The sequence below is a fragment of the Sprattus sprattus genome (assembly GCF_963457725.1).
Source record: "Sprattus sprattus genome assembly, chromosome: 16".
NCBI lineage: Eukaryota > Metazoa > Chordata > Actinopteri > Clupeiformes > Clupeidae > Sprattus > Sprattus sprattus.
The window spans coordinates 14490452-14515451 of record NC_137914.1 but is presented as its reverse complement, the minus strand read 5'-3'; the positions used below and the strand labels follow the sequence as shown (position 1 = coordinate 14515451).

Sequence of the window (25000 nt, the reverse complement as noted above, 5' to 3'; positions counted from 1 at the left end):
CTCTCTCCCTCTCTCTCTCTCTGTGTTTGCCTCTGTCTGTAGGCTGGACGCAGCAGGGCAGCGTGTGTTCTGTCTGCAGTAACCTAATGATGCTGGCAGCAGTGTCTCCTCAAACTCCTTTATATCCTCAGATCCCACTCAGTCCAGTGGAGAGAAAGAGAGAGAGAGACAGTGTGAGAGAGAGCGAGAGAGGAGGGGGTAGATGGAGAGAGGAGAGAGGGATAAACAGAGGAAAGCGTAAAAGAGCAGGTTTTCAGCTGCTGTGGAGCACAGAGTGTGAGATGTATTCCGTGCCAGAGACAGCAGGAGAGTAAGAGAGGGAGAGAGAGAGATCGAGGGAGGGATGGAAGGAGAGTAAGAGAGACAGAGAAAGAGGGAGGGAGAGAAAGAGCGCTGGTCTTGACGGCAGGCGTGTGTTTCTCTCCGGCTGAGAGCATCTAACTCCGGAGCCAGTCAGTACGATAGGCACACACACACGCGCACACATACGCGCACACACACACACACAGCGCTCTTGCTCCGGCGCTCAGGGAGCTCACACATTTAAAAAGGCAGCTCTGCTCCCTCTCTCTCCCTCCCTCTCCTTCCCTCCCTCTCTCTCTCTCTCTTCCCCTCTCTCTCACCCTCCCTCCCTCTCTCTCTTCTCTCACCATCCCCCTCCTTCTCACTGTGGATTGCTCGCACCCACCCCATCCACTATCTCCTCTGACTCTCCTTTTCACCATCTCCAAGCACACACTCACACGCACACACACACACACACACCAGCAGACTTCTTTTCACTTCCCAATCTAACACCTCATGAATTAAAATAAATGAAGAAAAATAAGAACACAGCTCTGGTGGCCTTGTGTGGGGACAGAATTGGCTGGTTTGAATGAACAGAGAAAAAGTAACATAAATTAAAACCAGTTGAACACAGAATCCCCTCCCCCATCACCAGAGAAGCAAGTGGACACAGGAATGCCGGGAGGGATATATTAGCACCTTTACACCTGTCTCTAAGCCCCCCACACATATATATTTAGATTCATTCAGGTTTCATAGCACTGCATGAGAGCTGTTCCATCGTGCTGTGGATATTTAGTGTTCTTATATGGTTTGGGTGTGATGTTGGCATGGCTGTGATATTTTCTATAGGCGTCTCACCATATCTAACACTCCCTCTCCCTAGGGAGTGTAAATGATTCTGTTATACCACATGCTACAAGTTAATTAGATGAAAGTACAGAAGAAGACACCCTCTGAGACGTTGACAACTGGTGATATACATTTAGAATAACAAAACTACACAGAGGATGTGTGTGGTGACATTCTCTTCTCAGTTAAAAGTCTGACATTGTGAGATTCTAATTGTGTCCGTTTTCTTTACACAGAGAGATCAGCCACCCCTCCTTCGCTGGCTGCTGTGCTGACGTCTGAGTGTAGCCTTGAGTGCCTCTGCCTCACTGGCTGCCTCTGGGGACGGCGTGTTTATTACCGCTCCTTTCTTTGCTCTCTACACCCGTGGACGTCAAAATCGCCGGGAGCCCTCCGTTGCACTGGGCTCTGCGCAGGTTGTGTTCCCCAGAGGGCGACAATGGCCGATGAGCAGAGAATGACAGTGAGGAAGAGCGGAGATTCTCAGCTAACATGAATTGGCCGTTCGGACCGACGCCGGCATTCAAAGCGCATAACTGTGTATAACTGGTGATGCCTACTGCGTTCTCTTTGCCTGGAGTTACTCTACTGAAAAAGCCACGACTCATTAAATGTTAAAACTTTCTGTTGCTGCATAGGCGCTCCGCTCCCTTCCTTCCTCGCTCCTCTCCTCTTTCCCTCTCTCTCCCTCCTTCCACCTTCACTCTCCCTCCCCTTCCATCCCATCTCTGCTCTCTCTCTCTTCTTCCCATCTTTCTCTATCTGTTTATCACCCTCTCTTTTGTTCACTTTCTCCATCTCTCCTCCTCTTGCTCTCTCTCCTACTGTCTCACTGTCTTCTCTCCTGTTCCCCTCTCATTCTCTCTCTCCCTCCGTCTTGTTCATGCTCTCACTATTCTCTATTCTGTATCTGTGCCTCTCATCTCCAGATATATAATTCATAGGGTTTCCCTTTAGCAAGACAATGTTGTGGAAGAGAGTGATGGAACTTCAGATCACACACACAGGGTGCTGGACTTTTGCGATATAGCCAGAGAGCCACGGCAGCCCAGCGGCCAATCAGGCGCCTCATACTACAAAACCCCAAGGCCTTATGGGAAGGATTGTGGTCAGATTTTTTTTGTCCCAAAAAAGGCAGCAACGGTGCAGATCGGTGAACTTGTGACCTTTTGAGAGTAATCCTGCATGTCAAGGCACACTTTCCGCAGTCAAGCTTCACACAGACACAAACTCATGCTCTAATACACACACTTGCTCTCACACACACATGCATGCACACATACAAAAAAAGGGAGCTCTAAAACGATTTTGGCAGCCAGGAGCGCAACCTCAAGGTCCTAAATTAAAACATAGACACAGCCAAATGCACAGTCAAACACACAAATCCAGTGTACACACTGAAAGACATACATACAGTAATGTAGTGAAAGAAATATCCAGACCTCAAATAATGACACATTTAAAACCCTCACGCTCACATATCAACACACACTGTGTGTGGAAGCATATGGTTTGTAATTGTGTGTGTGTGTGTGTGTGTGTGTGTGTGTGTGTGTGTGTAAGCTTGTGTGCTTAGTGTTCCTTTCCCCCATTAATCTTGTCCCCTCTGCTCATTATGGGGCAGCAGCCAGCACAGGATGCACACTGGATTAAATAAGGCCAGTCTGAATGAGGTGTGTGTTTGGGAGCGTTTGTGTGTGCGTGTGCGTGTGCGTGTGCGTGTGCGTGTGTGTCTGTGTGTGTGTGCGTGTGTGTGCGTGTGTGTGTGTGTGTGTGGGTGTGTGTGTGTGTGTGTGTGTCTGTGTGTGTCTGTGTGTGTCTGTGTGTGTGTGTGTGTGTGTGTGTGTGTGTGTGTGTGTGTGTGTGTGTGTGTGTCTGTGTCTGTGTGTCTGTGTGTGTGTGTGAGAGAGACAGACAGAGAGAGAGAGAGAGTCGCACTAAGATGGTTGGGTTGTTGAATTAAACCATTTGAATAGTGAGCTGCTTAAATGCTCACAGACTGTTCACACGCTGAAGCCCTTTCTGAGTGAGTGTGCAGAGAGCAGAGAAAGACAGAGAAAAGAAAAATGAAAGAGTAACGGAAAGAGAAAGAAACAGAGGCTATGAAGGAGGAAGAGAAAGACAGAGAGGAAGAGAGAAGAGCTGAGAGCCAGAGATGAGAGAAAGAGGGAGAGAGACAGAGAGGCTGAGAGAAAGAGAGTTGAAAAAGAGGCATTATAATTCAAATGATCTGGTGAAGCGAAGTCAGCAACAGTCAAATAAAGCAGGAAGCGCTTGCTTGAACAGGAAGGAATGTGTGCTCATGATTATGTGCGTGTGCAGCAGTGTGTGTAGGTTTATATGTGTTGGTGTGTGTATGTGTGTTTATCTCTCTCTCTCTCTCTCTCTCTCTGTCTCTCTCTCTCTGCCTGTATTTGTGTACACACACAACTGTCCAGCTGTCGACCAAAAATAAAAGAGCACACTTTTTCATCATGACCAATCAAAATCAAGAGGGATTGTGTCAAGACCGCCTTATTTATTCATCTAGTTATATTTCTGTATGAATTTCGTATTTAGCATTCAAGTAGAGTTTGGGCTTTGACTCATTTCTGACCTATCTTCAGCCGGTCCTTCTGGCCTGGTGCAGTTCTGACCCCTTAAAGCTCGACCAACGATGACCAGAGGGTATCAGCCGCGTGACAAACAGGGCTACCGCAGAAGCTGGAGTCGTCATGTCCGTGGCTCATTTAATAATTAATTGGCTAATTACAAACCTTACATCTGCCAACAGGCCAGTGAGAGACCTTTGCCAGTCTGGAGAGTGGGACTTAGTGAAGGATCAGTGACAGGGAGCCCATTACAGCTATGGCCTCTGATTGAAACAAGCTCGCCGGCTCAATTACTATTTTAGTACTGAAGTGTGAGTGAGAGAGAAGCAATGAGTCTGTGCCTGGGTGTGATGCAAGCTGCTGGCAGGAATGTTACACAGAGGAGAATTTTGTGTGTCTCTGTGTGCTGTAGGTGTGTGTGTGTGTGTCTCTGTGTGTGTTTGTGTGTGTACATTGGATCTGTATTGAGTGGATTGAGTATATTATTTAGCAAGTGTGTATCTGTGTGTGTGTGTGTGTGTGTGTGTGTGTGTGTGTGTGTGTGTGTGTGTGTGTGTGTGTGTGTGTGTGTGTTAGTGTGTGTGCGTGATTAGAGAACGGGGAGGTGCATTTGATGATGTGGCCTTGGATAAACCAGCCATCTGTCTCAGGCACATCATAAATACATCCCCACACACACACAATCACATTCACACACACCGTTGACTACAAACACACATACGCACAGACAGGCGGTATGTGGGTGAGTCTATTTGCATGTGTGACCTGCATCCATACACCTTTTTCTTCGTCCTACTTTCCTCCTCCCTTCTCTCTCTCTCTATCTCTCTCTTCCCCTCTCCCTCTCTCTCCTTTCCTCTTGCCTCCCACTCTTTCGCTCACCCATACATTTTACCTGCTCTCTTTTTCACCTCACTTTCTCTCTTTCTCCTTATCTTTCCTTTCTGCCATCATATTCCTCCTCTTCTGCCTCCCTATCTGCCACATATCAGAAGGAACCTGCTGCAGCACTGCAGAATATCGCCATGGAAACAAAGTGGAAGTAAGATGGCAGAGATTTACGGTTGTGCTCCTGGTTTTGAGTGTGTGTAGGTGTGAGAGAGAGAATCGTCCTGTGTGTGTTTGTGTGTCTCTGTGTTTGTATGAGAGACAAAAAGAGACAGGAAGAACAAGAAGGACAGAGAGAGAGAGAGAGCGAGAGAGAGAGAGAAAGAGAGAGAGAGAGAATGAGAGGGTGTGGGAGGAGGAGAGAGCACAGGGTCTCATTCTTCCTTGCATGGACACACACTTCAGGATTGTGCTTAATCTCTCTCTCTCTCTCTCTCTCTCTCTCTCTCTCCCCCTCTCTCTCTGTCCCTGTCTCTCACACACACACACAAAAAGTCCCAATACAGACCCTCTCGTCTCGACCAGCACACGTATGTGCAGGCAGCTGTATTGTGCTGGCTTGGTGGGAAGCATAATGAAATATTGACAGTGGGGTAGCAATTACAGCTCCTCTCTTCCATCCCTCTGTCCTGCCCACATCCTCTCCTCCACCTCCTCCCCACAGTCCCTTCCCCTCCCCACACGCCCCTCCTCTTCTCCTCCTGCTGCTGTTTATATTCCAACTCAGTCAGCACTCACCACCCCACCCCCCTACCCCCCACCACTAGCGCTGCACAGCTGGTCTGTGATCAGTGTAACAATGCACTGATTGACTGTTTGCTGTCAATTAATTGCCGCTGTCGTACTAGCTAAAGAAACTGTGTTGCCGTTGTGGTGTGGATTTCAGTCCCATCAAGCCCAGCCCTGGTGATAGACCGCTGCAGTTACGCTGATGAGACCAACGTGAGACAAGAGACATCGACCCAACATCGGACACTTATAGTCGCCACCAAAAAATCCTGCCCTCTCTTTCCCTCCCACCCACCCCTTCTCTTTCTCTCTTTCTCTGTCTCTCTCTTGGTTTCTCTCTCTTTCTCTCTCTTTGATAAGAGCAAATATATAGGACATATTGAGAGTCACAGGAGAGTGTAACATAAAGCTGACAGTTTAATCACATCGCCGGGGTGACACACCCGTATAATCCGGGTGGCTTCCCTGATGCTAAGCTGCGCCGTCGGCGGCACGTCAGGCCTGTTTTTATTCTAAAGCCCCTCACATCAGCCCCAAATCACACCTGAAAGGGTTTGTGTAAAGATCAAGGAGGATCAGGGGAGGGAGGGAGAGAGGAAGTGAGGTCACAGGGATGGTACGGCTCTGCTTGCGTTCCCGGGTGACCTTGACGGAGGCACGGGCGTGTTGTCATGGCTGCATCTGATGACTCACAGATGCGCAGGGAGAACCTGTTGGCACGCCGACGAGGAATCCGGCATATTGGCTGAATTGTGTATGAGTGTTTGTGCCTCTCTCAGTGTGTGTGTGTGTGTGTGTTTGTGATTTTGTTAAGTTTGGCTTTACTTTCAACCCTTATTCTCCGCCCACAGCCTGACACCAGTTTCAACTTACGCTACAAACACACACCCAAAGACAATTAGTCATTAACTTTCCAAAAATAATGGTACATGAATAAACATGTATCTATAAATCCCAATGCTTCTTCAGCACCCAGACTCACATGACGAGCAGAAAGCCAGAGAACCTTCAGTGTAGAACTGTTTGACAAACTAATATAACTAATATTTCCAACAAAGTGCCTTCATTTTCACCCAGTGTTGGATGAAGACAGACTACCAGACTGGCTGTCTGATATACAGACTAGTAGTGGCAATTCATCCATCCTGTTCTGTGTGTTCAAGGCTTTGACGTTTATGAATATGTAGATGCTAATAAGGCTTATGACCTCTGGCAAGGAGGTTATGTTTTCATTGCCGTTTGTTTGTCTGTCTGTCAGTTGGTCTGTCAGCAGGATGACTCAAAAACTGCCAGGCCCGATCGCCATGGAACCTGGTAGAGCGCTGGAGCTTGGGCCAATGTCACTTTCTGCGACGTTGCGAGATAAAGCGTTTGGTCTTGGCGGAGGTCTGCGCTCTCAGAGTGTCCTTCTAGCTTCAAATGAAAAGAGAGAAAGATAGATAGAGATAGAGAGAGAGAGAGAGAGAGTGTGTGTGTGTGCGCACGCTTGTGTGTGTGTTTCAGTGCACAGCATTTGGCCCAGTGGGTTAAACTCGGTGAGAGACCTTGAGGATAGAAAACTCATCTCTCCGTATCTCATCTACCCTTCTTTCTCCTCCATCCTCCATTTGACCTCTCCTTCCTCCAACATTTCCCTGTTTCTTTGCCTTTGCAGGCTCCAATCTAAATTAATCCCATGACTTCTGACTGGTGACCTGTTGACTGTAGTTCTTTCAATTACTAACGGAGCTTGTCAAAAAGGAAAAGGAGTACACACACACACACACACACACACACACAAACACACACACATACATATATATATATTCTCTCTCGCTCTTTCTCTCTCTTTCTCATAAACTGACATACATTATCTCTCTCTCTTCCTCTCTCTATTTCTCTTTCTCTCACAAACACTCTCACACACAAACACACACGGATCCTGTCAAAAAGGGAAAGGAGTAGACTCTCACACACACACGTCCACTTATTCAATGCTTTCTGAATAGCCTGACACCTCTTTCTTTCTTTCTCTCCGCTGACGAAGGCCAAAGCACTCCCACTCACTGACTCTCCTTGGTGCCCACTGAGGCAGAGTGGTGAGGGGCTCACTTTAAGAGCTCCACTCCCAAGTTCTGTGAAAGCTCTGATTCATAAACCCTTGGACGCCCACCATCCCCCCCACCACACAATCTCCTCTATACATGATGTGAACGTCATACGTGGCTTCAACAGACATGTGGCTTATCAAGGAGAGCGGAAGGGCTGGCAATGCACTCTTCAAGACAATACTCAGTGATGAAGGAAAACATATAACACATACAAAAATGATCAGAAAAAAGTATTAACTGGCATACTCACATGGTAGAATGTTCTATACAAATTCAATTTCTCTGAACATATGAAGGGATATTATTTAAAACTATCAGTCCTGTTAAGATTTAGTAATAGAATATAGATTTTTGAGATCATTCTTTTCATTCATTTTCAAAAAGGAAGCCTTCTCGTCCGCACACACAGGCACATGCACACTAACTCACCCTCACCTCTCTGCACAAGCATGGTGACCTCACTTCCACGAGGACACTTGCTGAGCAGGTCCACCACCTGGTTGTGGCTCATATTCTGCACGTTTCGCTTGTTCACCTCCACTAGGATGTCACCCTCCTTGAGCCCCCGGCATCGTGGGTAGTCCACGATCTGCTTGACGCGCTGTCCGCCGCCCGTCAGGCTGTCGGCGATAGTGAAGCCGAAGCCTTTGTCGCCCTTCTCCAGATGCACGGTGATCAGCTCTGGCTGCGTGGCGATGCTGGAAGCCAGCGTCACAGACTCGCTGCTGTAGCCCAGGCAACCTTCGCTGCCGCCAATGCCGCTGATGCCCCCGATGCCACCCATCATCTCCATCATCGAGCCATAGGGCAAGAGCGGCTCACGGCTGCCATTGAGGGACCCGGCCTGGGGTCCGGCCACGGCGGCGCCCCCAATACCCGGAGGTCCCATGAGGGCGGAGGGCGGCTCGTAGGTCTCCTGGCCGTTAACAATGATGGGCTCCTTGTCCATTATGGCCACAGAGGTGACCAGGCTGGTGTTGGGGTCGTCGGGGTCGAAGGGCAGCGGGTAGCCGCGGCACAGCTCCAGCTCCACCATGGAGCCGATGGGGATGGACTGGAAGATCTTGACCACCTGCGCGTGCGTGTAGCCCAGCACAATGATGTCGTTCACGCTCACTATCACGTCGCCTGTCAATACAACACACACAGGGAGGGCATCAACCAGGGCACAGAAGATGGACTGGGCTTGTCAGTGATATTCTTAAGATTTTCTTGAGCAAACACACACTAAAATTTGTGTCCTTAACTGTCCTAAAGTACACCTTCAATTAATTAACAATGACAATGTGACACTACTTAGTAATGCATGTTACCACATATACTTGAGGTATGGATTGGGATAAGGGTTAGGGTAAGATTTAGTTGCTTGTTACAATATGCACTTACTTGAGAAGACTAGAGCTTTATTTATTATTGATCTATTAAGAATTAAATTAAGCACAGTGTACTAAGGGACCTTACTAATAAGGGACAAAAACATGATATCATGTGTGTTTAAAACTTGGGATTGTGTGTATATGTGGGCGTGTGTACCTGTCTCCATCTTGCCGTCCACAGCAGCAGGTCCATCGAGCACGAGGCTCTTGATCTGCAGGAACTCGTCCGGCTCGTCTCCCCCCACCACGGTAAAACCGAAGCCCCGGTGGCTCTTCTTCAGCTTGGTGTTGATGAATTTCCCTTTCAGCTCGGCGGGATTACGCGTGAAGAAGGGCTTACCCCCTGAACACGTACACGCACACACACACACACACACACACACACACACACACACACACACACACACACACACACACACAGATGCATAAGTATGTGGATAACACAGAGTGCGCACACAACACACACAAACACACAGAGCGTGAAAGAAAGGGAGAGAGAGAAAGACAGAGAGAGAGTGAGACAGAGAGAGAGAGATACCTATGTATGCACACAACAAAAATGTGCATATGTGCAACTGTAAAGATCCAAAGGCAGACCCACACATGCCCTTCTACAAAGACACAAGGACACACACACACACACACCCTTTCAGAATTATTCTCTAACAAAGGCCAGCATTAATTCTTCCAATTTTACATGCACAAGCCTGTATCCAGCTTAATCAAATCTGGCCACAAAGCAGTCTCATTGAATTCTGCCTTGGTGTCTACTGAGACACTGCTTCCTGCATGGTAATTTTCTGTGTAAGACCAGGGCTGAATCATGTCCAAGAAAACAGGGAAATGATGTGAGAAGCAACAGACATCTTTGCAGTTATAAGTGATGGCCCTACCAGGATTCACTACCGAATGGGGATGGGGCAATGGTGACTTTTTAAGGTAAAGTGGCTAGTGTCTTTAATATCACCTCTAAGACGACCTACGAAGTACAGTGTTCGCTACATTTGCATGGTAAGCCCTTAGATTGTGTGTATTGTTTGTATGTGTGTGGTCAAGTGTTTGTGTGTGTGTGTTTGTATGTGTGTGTGTGTGTATGTGTGTGTGTGCGAGTGTTTGTGTGTGTGTGTATCTGTGTGTGTGTGTGTGTGTGTGTGTGTGTGTGTGTGTGTGTGTGTGTGTGTGTGTGTGTGTGTGTGTGTCTGTGTGTGTGTCAATGTGTGTGTGTCAATGTGTGTGTGTCTGTGTGTGTCTGTGTGTGTATGTGGTGTGTGTGTGTGTGTGTGTGTGTGTGTGTGTGTGTGTGTGTGTGTGTGTGTGAGAGTGTGTGTGTGTGTGTGTGTGTGTGTGTCCATCTCACGTTTTGTCCCAGGGAGAGGAGGCAGGGTGGGGGGTCCTGGCTGGGGGTCTCTGTATGTCTCCAGGTGGTTGGGAGCGTACGAGGCCAGTGGGCCTCCAGCAGACGAATGCTCCTCTATCCACTCTGTTCAAAGAGATAAGCACACATTACATCCTCGCCCAACTCACACCACGCACGCACACACACACACACAGACACACAGAACACACAGTATGGACATACACAGCACATGCACACAGTTACACAAAACCGTTAAGTACATTTCAGTCGTCAAATTTGCCATTTACTTCAAGAGTAATGGTCCAATGAGAACAACTGTGCTGCTGCAGACACCAAAGGACTTAGCACAGACAAATAACAACTCTAACACTGAAATGAGACCATAATTAAACCACACCACATAAATATGCCCAAATATATATTTGTCTTTTCAGACGTGCCAGGTATTGGACCTAGAAATGAGAAAATGCTGGTTAATTATCCTCTGCGTCCTCCTGAGGAGCATCAGAACTGGAGCAGATAAAAAAAAAGTGATTTCCTCTGATGCTGTCAGAGGGACACAATTAGGAGCACATTATAGTTGCTAACGGCTAACAGCAGATCCAGCACATTAACGTGTCTAAAAAAGAAAAACAAATAGATTTTTTTTCCAGTCTTACAAAAACAAATTAGCGGCTGACTGTCAGAACGTTCTGACTGAACCCTACCAAGGGGGCCCGGATATGGGCCTGAACCCACCCAGAGTCCCAGAGTCAACTGCTACACCAAGAGCTGAGATTGACGTCCAGGTTCAGGGACCCAAAAGGTTGGAGTCTGTGTTTTATCTCAGCCATCTGGACTGCAGCTAATGCAGTTAACCCTAACCCTAAAGTTAATGCCCAAATAAAGAAATTGAAAACCAGAGCATAAAACAGCCAGCTCAGTGTCTGGATGTCGCGGTCAGCTCCATGGCTCACTGGAGCCAGGCTTGAAATAATGTGGCCCTTTTTGGTCCAGAGCTTCTCTGTTACTTCCTTTCAAGACCCTCTGGCTTTGTCAGAGCATGAAACTGTACGCTAACGCAAGGAGATCCTACAGACAGACAGACAGACAGACAGACAGACAGACAGACAGACAGATAGACAGACAAGACATGTGAAAAAGAAGAAAATGAAAGCGCAAGCGTGCGCGGAACGAACCTCGGATGTAGCGCTCACCTTCTGGTGGCTGATGGGACTGGAGCTGCTGCTTACGGCGAGCCTCCAACACCGGGTTCTCATACTGAGTCTTCCTGTTAATGTGACTGGGATAGAGAGGGGGAGATATAAGGAGGGAGAGAGACAGAGAGAGAGAGAGAGAGAGAGAGAGAGAGAGGGAAATAGAAGACAGAGAGAGGGAGGAACAAAGTAAGGAAGCAAAGAAGATCGAGAAGAAGAGATTAATTGTCAGTCTGATGAAATGTGTCTACAGGGTTTTTACACACATATACACATGGATATGATTAAACCCACACCAATAAATTCCCAATAAGTGCCGTAGCAGAACATACACACACATACTGAACAGCACCTCATTCTGCCTCTATATCGCTCTCTCTCACACACACACACACACACACACCACACACCACACACCACACACACACACACACACACACACACACACACACACACACACACACTACACCCACACACGTGTCCCTTGTTTCCACGGACGTAAGTCACAGCATGCCTGACAGTTGTTCATTAATATTGTGCGGTAGATCATGTAGCAGCAGGTAATGTACTTGACTAAGCTGTATTACATTATGACAGTGGGGGCTGATGCACTTACTCCACATAATACACTCCATAGACAGGGTCATCTATTCTCTCCCAACCAGGTGGCAATTCTGTGGAAGGAGAGAGAGAGAGAGAGAGATTAGATCCAACACACATGATGAATGTTGGTGTATGCATGTCCTGGCCTTGATGGGAGTGTGTCCTGGAGTAGGCTGTGACATGAGTGATATGAGAGAGCCTGCTCGGAACCAGATGAGAGAAAAGCACCTCCTGTGTAAAACATCACACACACATACACTCTTTGGACAACCCTTGGATCGCCCCACACTGCATCGCTCTATATGCAAACACACACTTTCACACGCACAAATGAATCAACTAACACTCTCTGCATTCTCTCTCTCGTTCTTAAATACACACACACACACACATATACACAGACACTTTCACATATCCGCACACACATCAATATTCTCCACAGTCCTCCTATAGAAATTCTGTCTAACGTACAACACACCTGGCTGTGTTGATCAGCAAATCATTATCTTATTGATGAACTGAGCTCGGGTGGTTTAGTGCGGGGCCACTACAATAAAGGTGGATTTCCCACAGAAACAAATTAAGTAGCCTACCTAAGCAGTAAGGTCTACAAGACGGATCACAATGACACAAGTAACAATACATTCTTTCCCCCCAATAGCAAAACCCTTATTTAGAAAAGGACACATTTGTTTCCCTTGTTAAACATTTCTCCCTTCCTTCATTTAGGTGTCTGTTCCTTAACCATCTCTGACTAACTTGATGAATAAGCCAAAGCCAGGTGGTTTGTAGTAAATAGCTTGGCCTAATAGGCTACCTTCAATACACATACAGCTAAATGAACAGCCACTGTGCCTAGTGTAGCTTCAACAGGCACATAAACACAACACACACACACGCGCGCACACACACACACACACACACACACACACACAGACACACATATAAACACATGGACAGACACACACACACACATACACACAGCTATTAAACAAACCAATATCAAAAGTGCAAGCGGCTGATTCTCTTGCTGGCTACAGCGAGTTCTGGAGGCAAGTGTTGGCTTTTGTTGTGTGGGCCGCTTCGCTACCAGCCTCGCCAACAGACAAGAACAGCCAGCGAGAGACGAGGCTTTTCCCCACCCCCTTTTCGTGTTTGCGTAGCGGTGGTTTGAGTTTAACGATCGATGACCAGCAACCGCCTGCATTTAATCTGCCTGTTATAAAGCAAGCTGGATGCCTGCCTGACTGTTAGCCTGATCTAATAGGTTCAGAGCCACGGAGCTGGCCCCACAAGGCTATCTCATTAGGCTGATAGAATATGGGTAGCCTGTGCAATAACACACACACACACACACACACACACACACACACACACACACACACACACTGTCAAACATACACATACACATACACAAGCACACAAACATACAGACTTACTAATACAAGCACACACAGTCAAAAATAGACTTGAACACACACAACTGCAAACATACCCAAGCATAGTCAAGCAAACAAACAAGTGGCAATGGCAAACCCTTAATACCAAAAACACACCCACGCATACATGCATGAATCTGTGTGTGTGTGTGTGTGTGTGTGTGTGTGTGTGTGTGTGTGTGTGTGTGTGTGTGTGTGTGTGTGTGTGTGTGTGTGTGTGTGTGTGTGTGTGTGTGTGTGTGTGTGTGTGAGAGAGAGAAAGTGAGAAAGAGAGAGTGAATAAGTCAGTGAAACACATCAAATGAGGTCCTCAGAGGATGGACTAAACTGGGGAACGAACAAAATTCGCTTTGAAATATTGAAATGAAAATCGATCATTCTGCCAGAGCATGTCAGGTCTAATAACAAACACAAAGATTGAGAGAAGAGAAGAGAAGAGAAGAGAAGAGAAAAGAAAAGAAGGATATGGCAACTGTACCTATTTCATTTTCTGTCTCTTCAGTGTGTACACCTTCTTCTCCAAGTGGAAAATGAGGACCCAGACAGGTAGAGGGGTTGATTGAGTGAGGGATTGATTGGAAGAGGGAAAAAGAGAGGGGATTTAAGAACAAACGAAAGCAGCATGGCTGGAGAGGGGAATGATTACTCAGGATAGCAACATTGCACAGAAATGACAGGAAGAGCCTCAAAAGCAGCAGGAGTGGCAGTTGAGATAGCACTACAAGCATGCGCACAAGCAGTGATAATAACGTGTATACAAACCCATCAGGGCCCTCAATCACACACCCCAGGCAATATTCAAGCACCATTAAAGCCCAGAGATGCATGACATATTTATGACACTATCAAAGACAGGAAAGAAAGGCTGGAAATAGAGATAAAGCCACATTTATATAGATTACCAGCAGGGGGCGATACTGCCTTTATCGGTCACTTAGGCACAGCAGCAACGCCATGTTTTTTTCTTTTTTTTTTCTTGAGCTAGCCTTGGCTCTCATTAAAAAGCCATTATTTCTTTACTGACACTGCTGTTGTAATGTAGCCTGCACCTCTCTGCTGCAGCTTTGCTGTTGTGTGAAGCACATTATGGTATTTCAGGAAGGGAGCACCCAGTGTTATTACAGGGAGGAAAATGTAACACTTTCATCTTGAGTATGACGGAATTTATAGTGCATATCATAACTTTGTGAATGTGTGTGTGTGTGTGTGTGTGTGTGTGTGTGTGTGTGTGTGTGTGTGTGTGTGTGTGTGTGTGAGAGAGAGAGAGAGCACCAGGGTAAAACATAAAGAAAGCAAGTAAGAGAGATTTTGTCTGGTTGAAAGGCTTGTCCTCGGGCTGAATACAATTAATCAGTAAATAAAACACATACACACACACACACACATAAACACACACACACACACACACAAACACACACATAGTGTACACACACATACACACACACCTACTCAAGGCGCACAATATACAATATTGGGCTGCAAAGGCTCAGGAGCTCCATCTACTGCTAGTGAAGCATTATTACATGCACTGACTGACACATACTGCTTTGCTAATACAACCACTACTAAAATACTGCTGCATGCTCACACACACACACACGCAAAGTCATGTATTTGGAACACTAATGCTAATGAGACACAATTCACATATATATATGATGCTACATATGCATATCTAGAGCGGAAACACACACACAGGAAGTAAGTGTGTCCTACCATCATCCTCACACTCCTCCTGTGGCTTCTGCTCCTTGTCCAGACGGGGGTCCATCCATGAGGTTGTCTTTGTGTTGTGGCTGCAGAAACACAACAAGCCGGACGTGAGCCAAAACAGGTCAGCACCTTAATCCACCAATCCAACTAAACCTCGACGTTACCTCAACTTATCTAACAGCTAAAAGCCAGTGAGCACCTGACTTCTGGTTTGGTTCTAGGGGAACTGGGCTGGAACTGCCGGGAAAAAAACCCCACAATGATATCATATACTTTCAATATGTTGTGGTGTTATCTAAACACCTACGTTACCCACAACGCATCAAATAGTCACAAAGCTGATAATAGTGTCCAGTGTGACTTGAAGCGCAGTAGACCCATACATATTTATCAGGATTAAAGCAGTGACCTATGACAAGGGTTGTTAGTGTCATTCTGGAGAGGGTGAGATTGCGAGATGAGGTTAGAGGTAAGTGTGTTCTGGAAATCACCTTCATCACCTCTTCTCATCTCTGCTGCCATGCTGAGGCAGAGGTGTGTGTGTGTGTGTGTACACTGCGTGTTTGTTCCATTGAGTTATAGAGAGACGATATGTGTGTGTGTGTGTGTGTGTGTGTGTGTGTGTGTGTGTGTGTGTTTGTGTGTGTGTTTGCACATGCTCATGTATGAAAAGAGCGTCTCTATTGGCTAGCGAGGATCGGTACAGACCAGGGTGACAGAAAAACTCCAGTTTAGCTTAACTTTTGCCATCAGGCACAGGGATGCAACATAAGGCAAAGACGGATATTCTTCAGGAGCATACATCTTTACCCGCGTCATCCTATAAAATCCATAACTGAGAGCCTCTCAGAGCATCTGTATTGTGCAAGAAGTGAATAGGAAGTCAGACGTATGTGATGCATCCCTCTGACATCCACGGGAGCCCAGAGATGCGTGAGACATTTAGGACACTATCGTAGGAGGACAAGAAATGCTGAAGCTAGTGATAAAGCCGACTTTATGGGATTGATGGCATCACCTCACACCTACACAGACAAGCTGTGCAAACTCAGCACCAACCTGACTGACAGTGTTTGACACTACAGGGTCTCACTACTCAACTGCTCTCACAATGGAGAAACCAGCTTGCACCTGTCTTCTTTAAAGGAGCAATGGCGACAGTTGACTTTGTCTCTACACATTAGACTGCTGAAATACTGATCTATTGGAACAATGACTGACAGTGTACTGTAGTACATCCACACAAACACGTTTGAGCTTCACCTTTGCTACGTTTACGCCTGGTGTCCGTACTACTTTACAGCCCTCTGGTTCGAGATTTAGGGTTAATGTCCTAATGTTAGACTTAGGGTTAATGCCCTAATGTTAGAACTAGGGTAAATGCCAGTTAAGTGCAAGAAGCTGATTGCTTCAGTAGTCTGGTAGAAGGAGGCTGTTATATAAAGAGTAATCATTTGTTTCTCTCTTTTTTTAATGGCTGTCTAACCATATGCCGGCATAGTAGTCTAATTTAAACTTAAACCAAATACATCCACTAAGCATGATGAAGCATCATACCCCCTGTGAGCCGGGATGTCGAAGTGCAATGTAAGACTTATAGAAAAGGAAATTGAAAGAGTTCCAATGGAAAAGTTAAAAGTGAGAGAAAAAGGCCTATGTTTTTGAAGTGCACACACAGGAATGCTGAGTGCCTCCACTGTACTGGCCAAGGGCCTGACAGACTCATGCAGGACTGCAGGGGGACTGGACGCGTGACTCATGACAACAGCCTGTTTCCCTCCGCACACCGCTGGGAGGAGAAGGGGGAGGAGGAGCAGGCCGCTCACAGGCTGTTTGTCTACCACTGAGGAGACTTGACCTCCCTGGTCCTTCCACCGACCTCACTGCCTCTCAACTGAAACGTGGCACGGACCCGTTACTATCTTACAATCACACGGACGCCAAACCACCAGCAGCACCAAACAGCCAGCGAGATGTGGAGCAGCTAAAAATGTCTCTGCTGAGGAGTGTCTCGAGGGAGCCCGTTTCTCTGGAGTGCCTGAGCAGCAGCGCTGGTTTTCATAACAGGTTCAACTGCACACAAGATGTACATGAAAAGAGAAACATCGAAAATCTAAAAATAAAAGATGTGCTCCTTGAATGCTGGGTGTCTTTGATAGAGCATCAGCAAGTGCATAATGGTGTGTACAGTCACCATCTTACTGAGGGCTCGTCCCAATTCTACAAAGAAGGTATCGCAATCGTACGAGAGGTTGTAGGTTCTACATCCACAGACTTTCGAAGGAAAACATGAGAATTCAGACGTGGATCAAATCAAAATTATAATGGTGTGTGTTTTTACATAAAAGGGAAAGAGCTAAGGGTCTTTTTTGGCCTTTGGTTTCTTAGAAACACCTCACATCCATACTGTGATATATAGATAACTGAATCGGTCTACCTAACTCACCATCCATGTCAGTCTCAAGTCTACCATGACACACATTAATCAAAACCAAAAATGTTTCAGCTTCATTACCACAGCTGCATCATTATACAACACAATCCACGAAGCTAAACCTACGCTTTGTGCAATATTTCATGATCACAAGTCATGAGAGGTCACACAAAGTCCCTTGTACAAAGTAACTTTCATGATCAACTCTCACAACTCTCATGAACAACATGATCAATTCTTATAGCTGAATTATGGGTAACTGTGCAGTCAAGAATACTAGGCGCCTCTCTGTGTAATTACGTTCTTGCTATGTGGCACATACCCATAGAACTGCTGGAAGGAACACAACTCTGCAATTACTTTTTGGAAAAGATGCAATGGAGTTTTATGAAAGTGAGTGGGTAATGACATTCTTACTGTCAGGAAGAAAGGTTTTTTTTGGATTGATGAATGTTGGGTAGTCCTTCCCCACATGGAAGGAGAGAGAAAAGTAGCATGCACTGTAGCTCTCAGTGTTAGGGGAGAAAGGGGCAGGGTGGGTAATGTAGTTCTTAGGGGGGAAGGTCAGTGGCTAGTGTGGATGTCAGTGTGAGGTTCAGTGTATGAGAGCGCTGGTTCTTACTCTATGAAGTAGACTTCTCCATTCTCAGTGTAGGCCATCTCCCAGTTCTCAGGCAGCGGCCCCAGAGGGTCCTCCTCAGGAGGCAGCTGAGCATGATGGGGGCTGGCGGGGGTAACCGGCGGCGAGGCAATGGCGTTGTTGAGCGTGTAGGAGGGGGCGTTCTCTCGCACAACGCCGTGCACTTCCTGCCGACCAGTGTCTCCTGCACACAACAGGGGAGAGGGGAAGAGACTACGCGCTAAGAACTCTGGGTATTGAGGAGGAGGAGGAGGATAAAGAAGAGAAACAGTTTTATGTTCCCGTTCAGTTGGAGTTGGAGGCGCATGCACTTTCTTTCACCCCAGCACACTTATACACACACACACACGCACACACACACACACACACACGCACACACACACACACACACACACACACACACACACACACACAGCCTCTGATCTTGCACCGCCCACTCTGTCCATGGCTTTCTGCCCTCCACTTCCATTCAGACACGGCTCTTTGGGGCAGGATTCAGGCAGAATGATAATGAAACCATCCAGTATACACACACACACACACACACACACACACACACACACACACACACACACACACACACACACACACACACACACACATGGAGGAATGCAGACACACACATACACACACACACATATGGAGGTATGCAGACAAGTACTCATGCACACACACACATCCACTACGCATTCCACCTCCCCAACACACACACAAAACACACACACATGCTCACACAGTAATATATCCTACTCATTGAAATTAAATAATGTTTAAATTACAAACACACACACACTTCTACTGCTAGTCACTGAGAATAATAAAAGGGTTGGTTATTTGTATGTTAAAAGGTCATGCACTCACACACTCTCATATTTATGTTAAAAATGCTAGTATGTGATATGAACAGGCATTAGCACCCAGTCATATCATGATGCAAGACACAACACACCCCGAGTATACTTCTTTCCTGTCAGAAATGCCCAATATATCAATTTCACACCCTTCCTATTTCCTGTTTTCTTACGTGGTGAAAGCTGTCTGAATTTACACACTGCTTTTGATGCTACCAGACTTTAAATAAATCATACATATTCATACATTCCAAGTTACATTTGTTAAATGGGTAAATAGCACTCCTCTTTTGAACAGCCTTCAATGCAGTGGGCCAATTTATCAAGGGGTAAGAGCACACACACACACACACACACAAACACACACACACACACTGAGGCCCTCTGGTCCCAGCATGAGATCTGATTATTCTCACAGCCAGATGGCACTGTTATGTGCCCTGACAAAGACAAAATCACCATCACAAAGACATGAGGTAGCCGGCACACACACACACACACACGCACACACATGCACACGCACACGCACACACACACAGTCTTACACTCATACTTCCAACTTTCCTCCTCCACACACACACACACACAGACAAACACCCAAAACACACCCCTCCCCCCCGCACTTCGCTCACCTCCCAGCTTCCAACACACAGCCAACCTTCCCAGACAGACACAAAACGTGCCCACCCCCCCCCCCCCACACACACACACACACACACAAACACACACACCTGCTTCTACAACACACACACTAGAGCTGCTCTGACCTGTGAAAGTGTTGTTCATGTCTGCAACAATGTCGTCATCCCCGTTGTCCACTGGCACTACTCTTGCATGTTGCATGTCATTGTAGGACTTGGTGCGCTTGGGGGTGGAATTCTGGGAACCTGTGAGGCCGTCTCGCAGTGCATCCTGGGTAATCACTGTCCCACAGGGGGGCTGGCTTGGCGGTTTGGGTGTTCCATAATAGTTACCTAGGCGACAAGAAAGAGGGCAACGGGGAGGGGGGATGGGACATTAGCATGCTTGAAGAGACCCAGAAAGACAGAAAGAGAGGGAGACAGAGAGAGATAGAGAGAAACAGATAAAGAAAAGAGAGAAAGAAAGGGAGGTGGAAAGAGTGAGAGGGAAAGAAAGCTAGAGATTGAAAGAGAGAGAGAGATCTATAAAATCTGGTGGCTCTTGGTGTGTGTGTGAGAGTGCAGGAAGTACAATGGGAGAGGAGAACAATCCAGAAGTGAATGGGGTCTGTGCACGCCACTGTGGCGTGGAGAGGCAGAGGGAGGACGGCTGGCTGGCTGCTTGGCTGGGCTAGAGTCTGACAGGCCGGGGCCACATTGTTCAAGAGCATGAGGCGCATGTACTCACACACACACACACACACACACACACACACACACACACACACACACACACACACACACACACACACACACACACACACACTCCAGTTCAATCCTTTATCAGGGGAGATGGGGGAAAAGTTCTGCCTGTTAAAATATGAATTTATGCATGGCCTCTCTCAAGCTAAAAAAAGCCAAATGGGACCGGGCAAAATGTTCTAAATAGAATGCGCTTGTTCCGCACAAAAATGAATAAATATTATGCATATGAATATTTATGGCCAGGTCCATAATAAATATAGCCATTTAAGAACTTTACTCTTCTAAAACAAATTGACTTTATTATTGTTACTTGCATACAGCCCAACTCGCTGTTGACATTACATATGGTAAATTGTGCTGGAGTAAGCCACACGTGTACTGCTCAAGCTTGCCAGCACTGATCAGTTTAACCTTCAGTCCCTCTTAACCCCTTACTTAGGTGAGTAGAATGGTTGTCAGAATGAGCTGCTGGTCACATAATTCTAGTTTTTTAGTCCAATAGTGTTACCTGTGGTTAAATATGTATCTTTAGCAAAGGGCTGGGGCTGTACTAACAAAAATAAGAAGAGAGAGAGAGAGAGAGAGAGAAGGAGAGACAGAGAGAAAGAGAAAGAGAGAGAGAGAGAGAGATAGAGAGAGAGAGAGAGATGAGAGATGCCAGAGACCTGCAGAGGTGGGGCAAAGGAGATTAAAGTAGCGTGCCAGAGACTGTAGGCACCGCCAGCACTCAGGGGGAATGGGAGGACAACAGACTTAATAATGCTGTCCCATGTGTGTGTGTGTGTGTGTGTGTGTGTGTGTGTTTGTGTGTGTGTGTGTGTGTCTGTGTGTCTGTTTCTGTGTGTGTGTGTGTGTGTGTGTGTATTTGTGACACCATGTGTCTGTCTGTCTTTTTGTCTCTTCCAATGTCTTAGTCAAACAAAAGGTATTTTCTGTCTCCGCTGCTCCTCAAGATAAAAAATCATAGTGATAAAGAAATCGGTTCCTTTTCATGAGAATACATGTGCTGATTCAATGTCTGCCTCTACACTACTGTCAGACACTACAGGTATCATCTAATTGATTAAATACAATATGAAATCATATGAATGCCTTCCCCTACTCTTTCCTGCGCGGTACCAGAGGGTCACATGGATGCCAAGACTAGGTAACAAACCTCCATGAATTGTGGGTGTGTTTCTTTTTCAAAGTCTTTTGTGGGTTGGGTGCAACAGTGCTTTACAGAGAAACATACACCCTCAGCCTCTCGACTAGTCAGAAATACAGCTCCGCTGTGGTTAGAATTAAAGCTAGAACAGCAGAAGCACGTTTGATTAGGCTAAATGAGGCTAAGTGTTGGTAATAAACACTATGCTCTTTTGCACAAGGAGTAGGTTTCCTTTTTTCCATCTTTTACTATCCACTTTCTTCTGTTGTTAAGTCATCAAAGCTGTGAGCCAATCTAACAACTTGCATGTATTTTTGGTGTATAAAATGCTTATTAACTCTATTATACTAAAGAGGAGCCATCTAGGTCTGCCTCTAAAAGCTGAGCTTGTGTTCAATTCAGCCTTAAAAAACATTAAAATGTTTGTCTACTCATTACTACCATCAGAATGCAGTCTATTGTAATTCAGGGTCTTCCCCTTCCCTTTTGTAGTTTTCATCTCTATCTATGTGAATTTGAATAAAGAGAAGGGAGGGTGAACTAACTCGGTACAACCTCACTAAGTAAAATGTGTCCCAGTTCTTCTGGAATGGTTTGGTTCCTGATTCCCCACATCACAAATGGGAGCTTCCTTACCTTCGTAAGTTCCTACTTCCAGAAGAGTGCCACTCTGCTCCAACTCCACGAAGTCCGGCACGGACAGGAAGTTGTAATCCACCCCTGGAACCTCTCCTTCCCGCGGGGGCCGGGTGGTACCTGTGTGTGAGGAGAGAACAGGACAGTGAGCGAAGGTGTCGTTTCCGGCATGTTTCGCTGAAACTGTGGTCTGCGGGCTCCCAGGGGAGCGGCGGCAGCTGCAGACAGCTGCTGGACGTGAGCTGCTGCATTGGACACGCATTCCAGCAGGGTCTGAGTGGCATCTGTGTGCCTGGCCCAGCATCAGGAAGCTCCGAGGGGGGAGATGCGCTGGTAGACACCACTGGCTGGGCTGTGATTGCGGGGTGATATGTAGTTTTGCAGTGGCAATTGCAAAAGAGACTGTTTTTGGAAACCATGACTGATGTATTCGATTAGATAGAGGGGGTGCTTCACAAATTTACTGGCATGTGTGTGTGTGTGTGTGTGTGTGTGTGTGGGTATCTGTGATTTCATAAATACACACACATATATAAACACACACACACACACATAAACTCATCACACACAGTGTGGAGCTCTATCTCTGTTTCATCTCAAAGTTAGTTCAAAAGACACAGTCAGTAGTCACACACACACACACACACACACACACACACACACACACACACACACACACACTCAATAAATCAATAGCCATCAGACAATATTGCATCTCTGTATCACTTCAAATAAGTCTGCTCTGGTTGATATTATTGGAACAACCTTTCATCAAAACAACTCATCTCCCAGACGATACAGCAACACCAGTGTGTCTGCAAACACCAATCTGGAGTGGAGAAAAATCAGCCGCAGTATCCAAGCCAACCAAGCATGACCAGTACAGCACCAGTACACACAATCTGCACCTCTCCAGCTAGGAATCTTGGGATGAATCAAAATGTTTGTCATGGCCATCAGACAGTTGCATCATGAGCCATTAAGATATATCATTGTTAGAGAATATGTAATGTCTGCTACAGAATGTATCTTGGTAGTGCATGGTGTGTGGTATTCTATTCTATTCTATGTGGTATTTGTTACATATACATTTCTGGTATTTCAATCACATTTCCACTCTGAGTTCCGTCACAGATCTTCTGGCTGGGATTTATTTTTTTACACCTAGCAGACTTCTAAAAGAAAGAGTTCACAGAGTGCTCACACTTCCAGCAACACTGTCCCCACCCCCCCCCGTCCCCCAACCACCCATCAGCATCAGCACCATGACTCCAACACGAAGACACCAGCAGCTCACAGACACTCCATGGCAACGGCACTGACGTGATGCAGTTACCATGGCAATGGGGTCAAGGTGGTACCATTGTCTGGGATGAAAAACTGTAGTGTTTGGGGGTGAAATTGAGGCTCAGTGGAAAACCAACAAGGGTCTTTTGGTGCCTCCATTTCCAATATGGCCACCGCGTGCTACTGTAGCAGTAACAATACATAATACATACAAGCACACGCACACAGGAACACACATCCCTACTAGTCTGGTGTGAGCCATTTTGGTTGCCATGGTACTCTACACACACTTAATGTCATGGAAACTACCTTCAAAGATAATTTGGGCTGTCATGTTCTCAAAAAATAGGGACAAAGGAGTAAAGAACCTGCTTTCTACCTTCACCCAGGTTACAGTGACAGAGCACCTTCTGATCAGCTAAGGGGCAGGTGTGGCTGATGGATGCTGTGTGTATGTATGTGTGTGTGTGTGTGTGTGTGTGTGTGTGTGTGTGTGTGTGTGTGTGTGTGTGTGTGTGTGTGTGTGTGTGTGTGTGAGTGTGTGTGTGTGTGTGTGTGTGTGTGTGTGTGTGTGTGTGTGTTTGTGTGCGTATGTGTGTGTGTGTGTGGTTGTGTGTGTGCGTGTGTGTTTGTGTCTGACAGAGCTGAGGTTCATAGGAGTAGAGAAGCAGGGACAGCCAGCAAAGAAACATTTTCAGTGTGTCTCTGACTCATAAGCCCAGGTGACACAGACAGACAAATACACACACACACACACACACACACACACACACACACACACACACACACACACACAAACACACACACACACACACACACACACACACTAAGACACTTCAAGCCTTACACACAGAGGCAGCTGGACACGCTGCTCTGTTGCCTTAGACAACCTCACCTCAGAGGAAAGAGCACTTTTACGTTTGTCTGGCAGAGTAAAAAGACCAACGCAAGGGGAGAGATAATGTAGTCCGGGGACCAGCTAGAGGACAGGATAGAATAGGAGAGGAGTCAAGCCTTAACACAACAGGGAGCACGGTAACCACATCACACACAACACACGCTCACGCACACACACATATAACACACACAATGCGCACACACACACATAACACACACGCATAACACACACACATCCGGCCAAAGAGATATTGGACCAGGGATGAGTGGTCAGATTTAGGTGTTGAGTTTGATCTAAATATAATAACTGGTACTGTAGAACCGTCCAGTCCAGTCCAGTCCAGTGTGCCTATGCCAGAGATGGTCAGAATATGGTCAGAGTGATGGAGGAAGAATGACGTGACAGAGCCAGGATACCTGACGAGAAGATACATAATCACCTAATGGGACTTTAAATCCCACTCTTAACAACCCCCCTCTAAACAAACAAGCATGCGCGCAAACACACACACACACACACACACACACACACACACACACACACACACACACACACACACACACAAAGAGAATGGGCCTCCCTCTCTGACTAAAACCCTAC

General features: G+C 46.5%; 1 protein-coding gene across 1 annotated transcript in view; it reads right to left on the bottom strand.

Moving 5' to 3' along the window:
- LOC308377006 (membrane-associated guanylate kinase, WW and PDZ domain-containing protein 1-like) overlaps positions 1-25000 on the bottom strand; it is a gene marked incomplete at its 5' end in the record, with an annotated part of 106959 nt that overhangs the window by 22153 nt on the left and 59806 nt on the right. The window contains 10 exons of the mRNA XM_080853538.1: positions 7868-8566; positions 8972-9157; positions 10172-10294; positions 11350-11453; positions 11984-12041; positions 13888-13926; positions 15126-15205; positions 18179-18425; positions 19815-20021; positions 22216-22335. Of these exons, the coding sequence (XP_080709664.1) occupies positions 7868-8566; positions 8972-9157; positions 10172-10294; positions 11350-11453; positions 11984-12041; positions 13888-13926; positions 15126-15205; positions 18179-18425; positions 19815-20021; positions 22216-22335 (1863 nt within the window). The remainder of the gene's footprint in view (positions 1-7867; positions 8567-8971; positions 9158-10171; positions 10295-11349; positions 11454-11983; positions 12042-13887; positions 13927-15125; positions 15206-18178; positions 18426-19814; positions 20022-22215; positions 22336-25000) is intronic.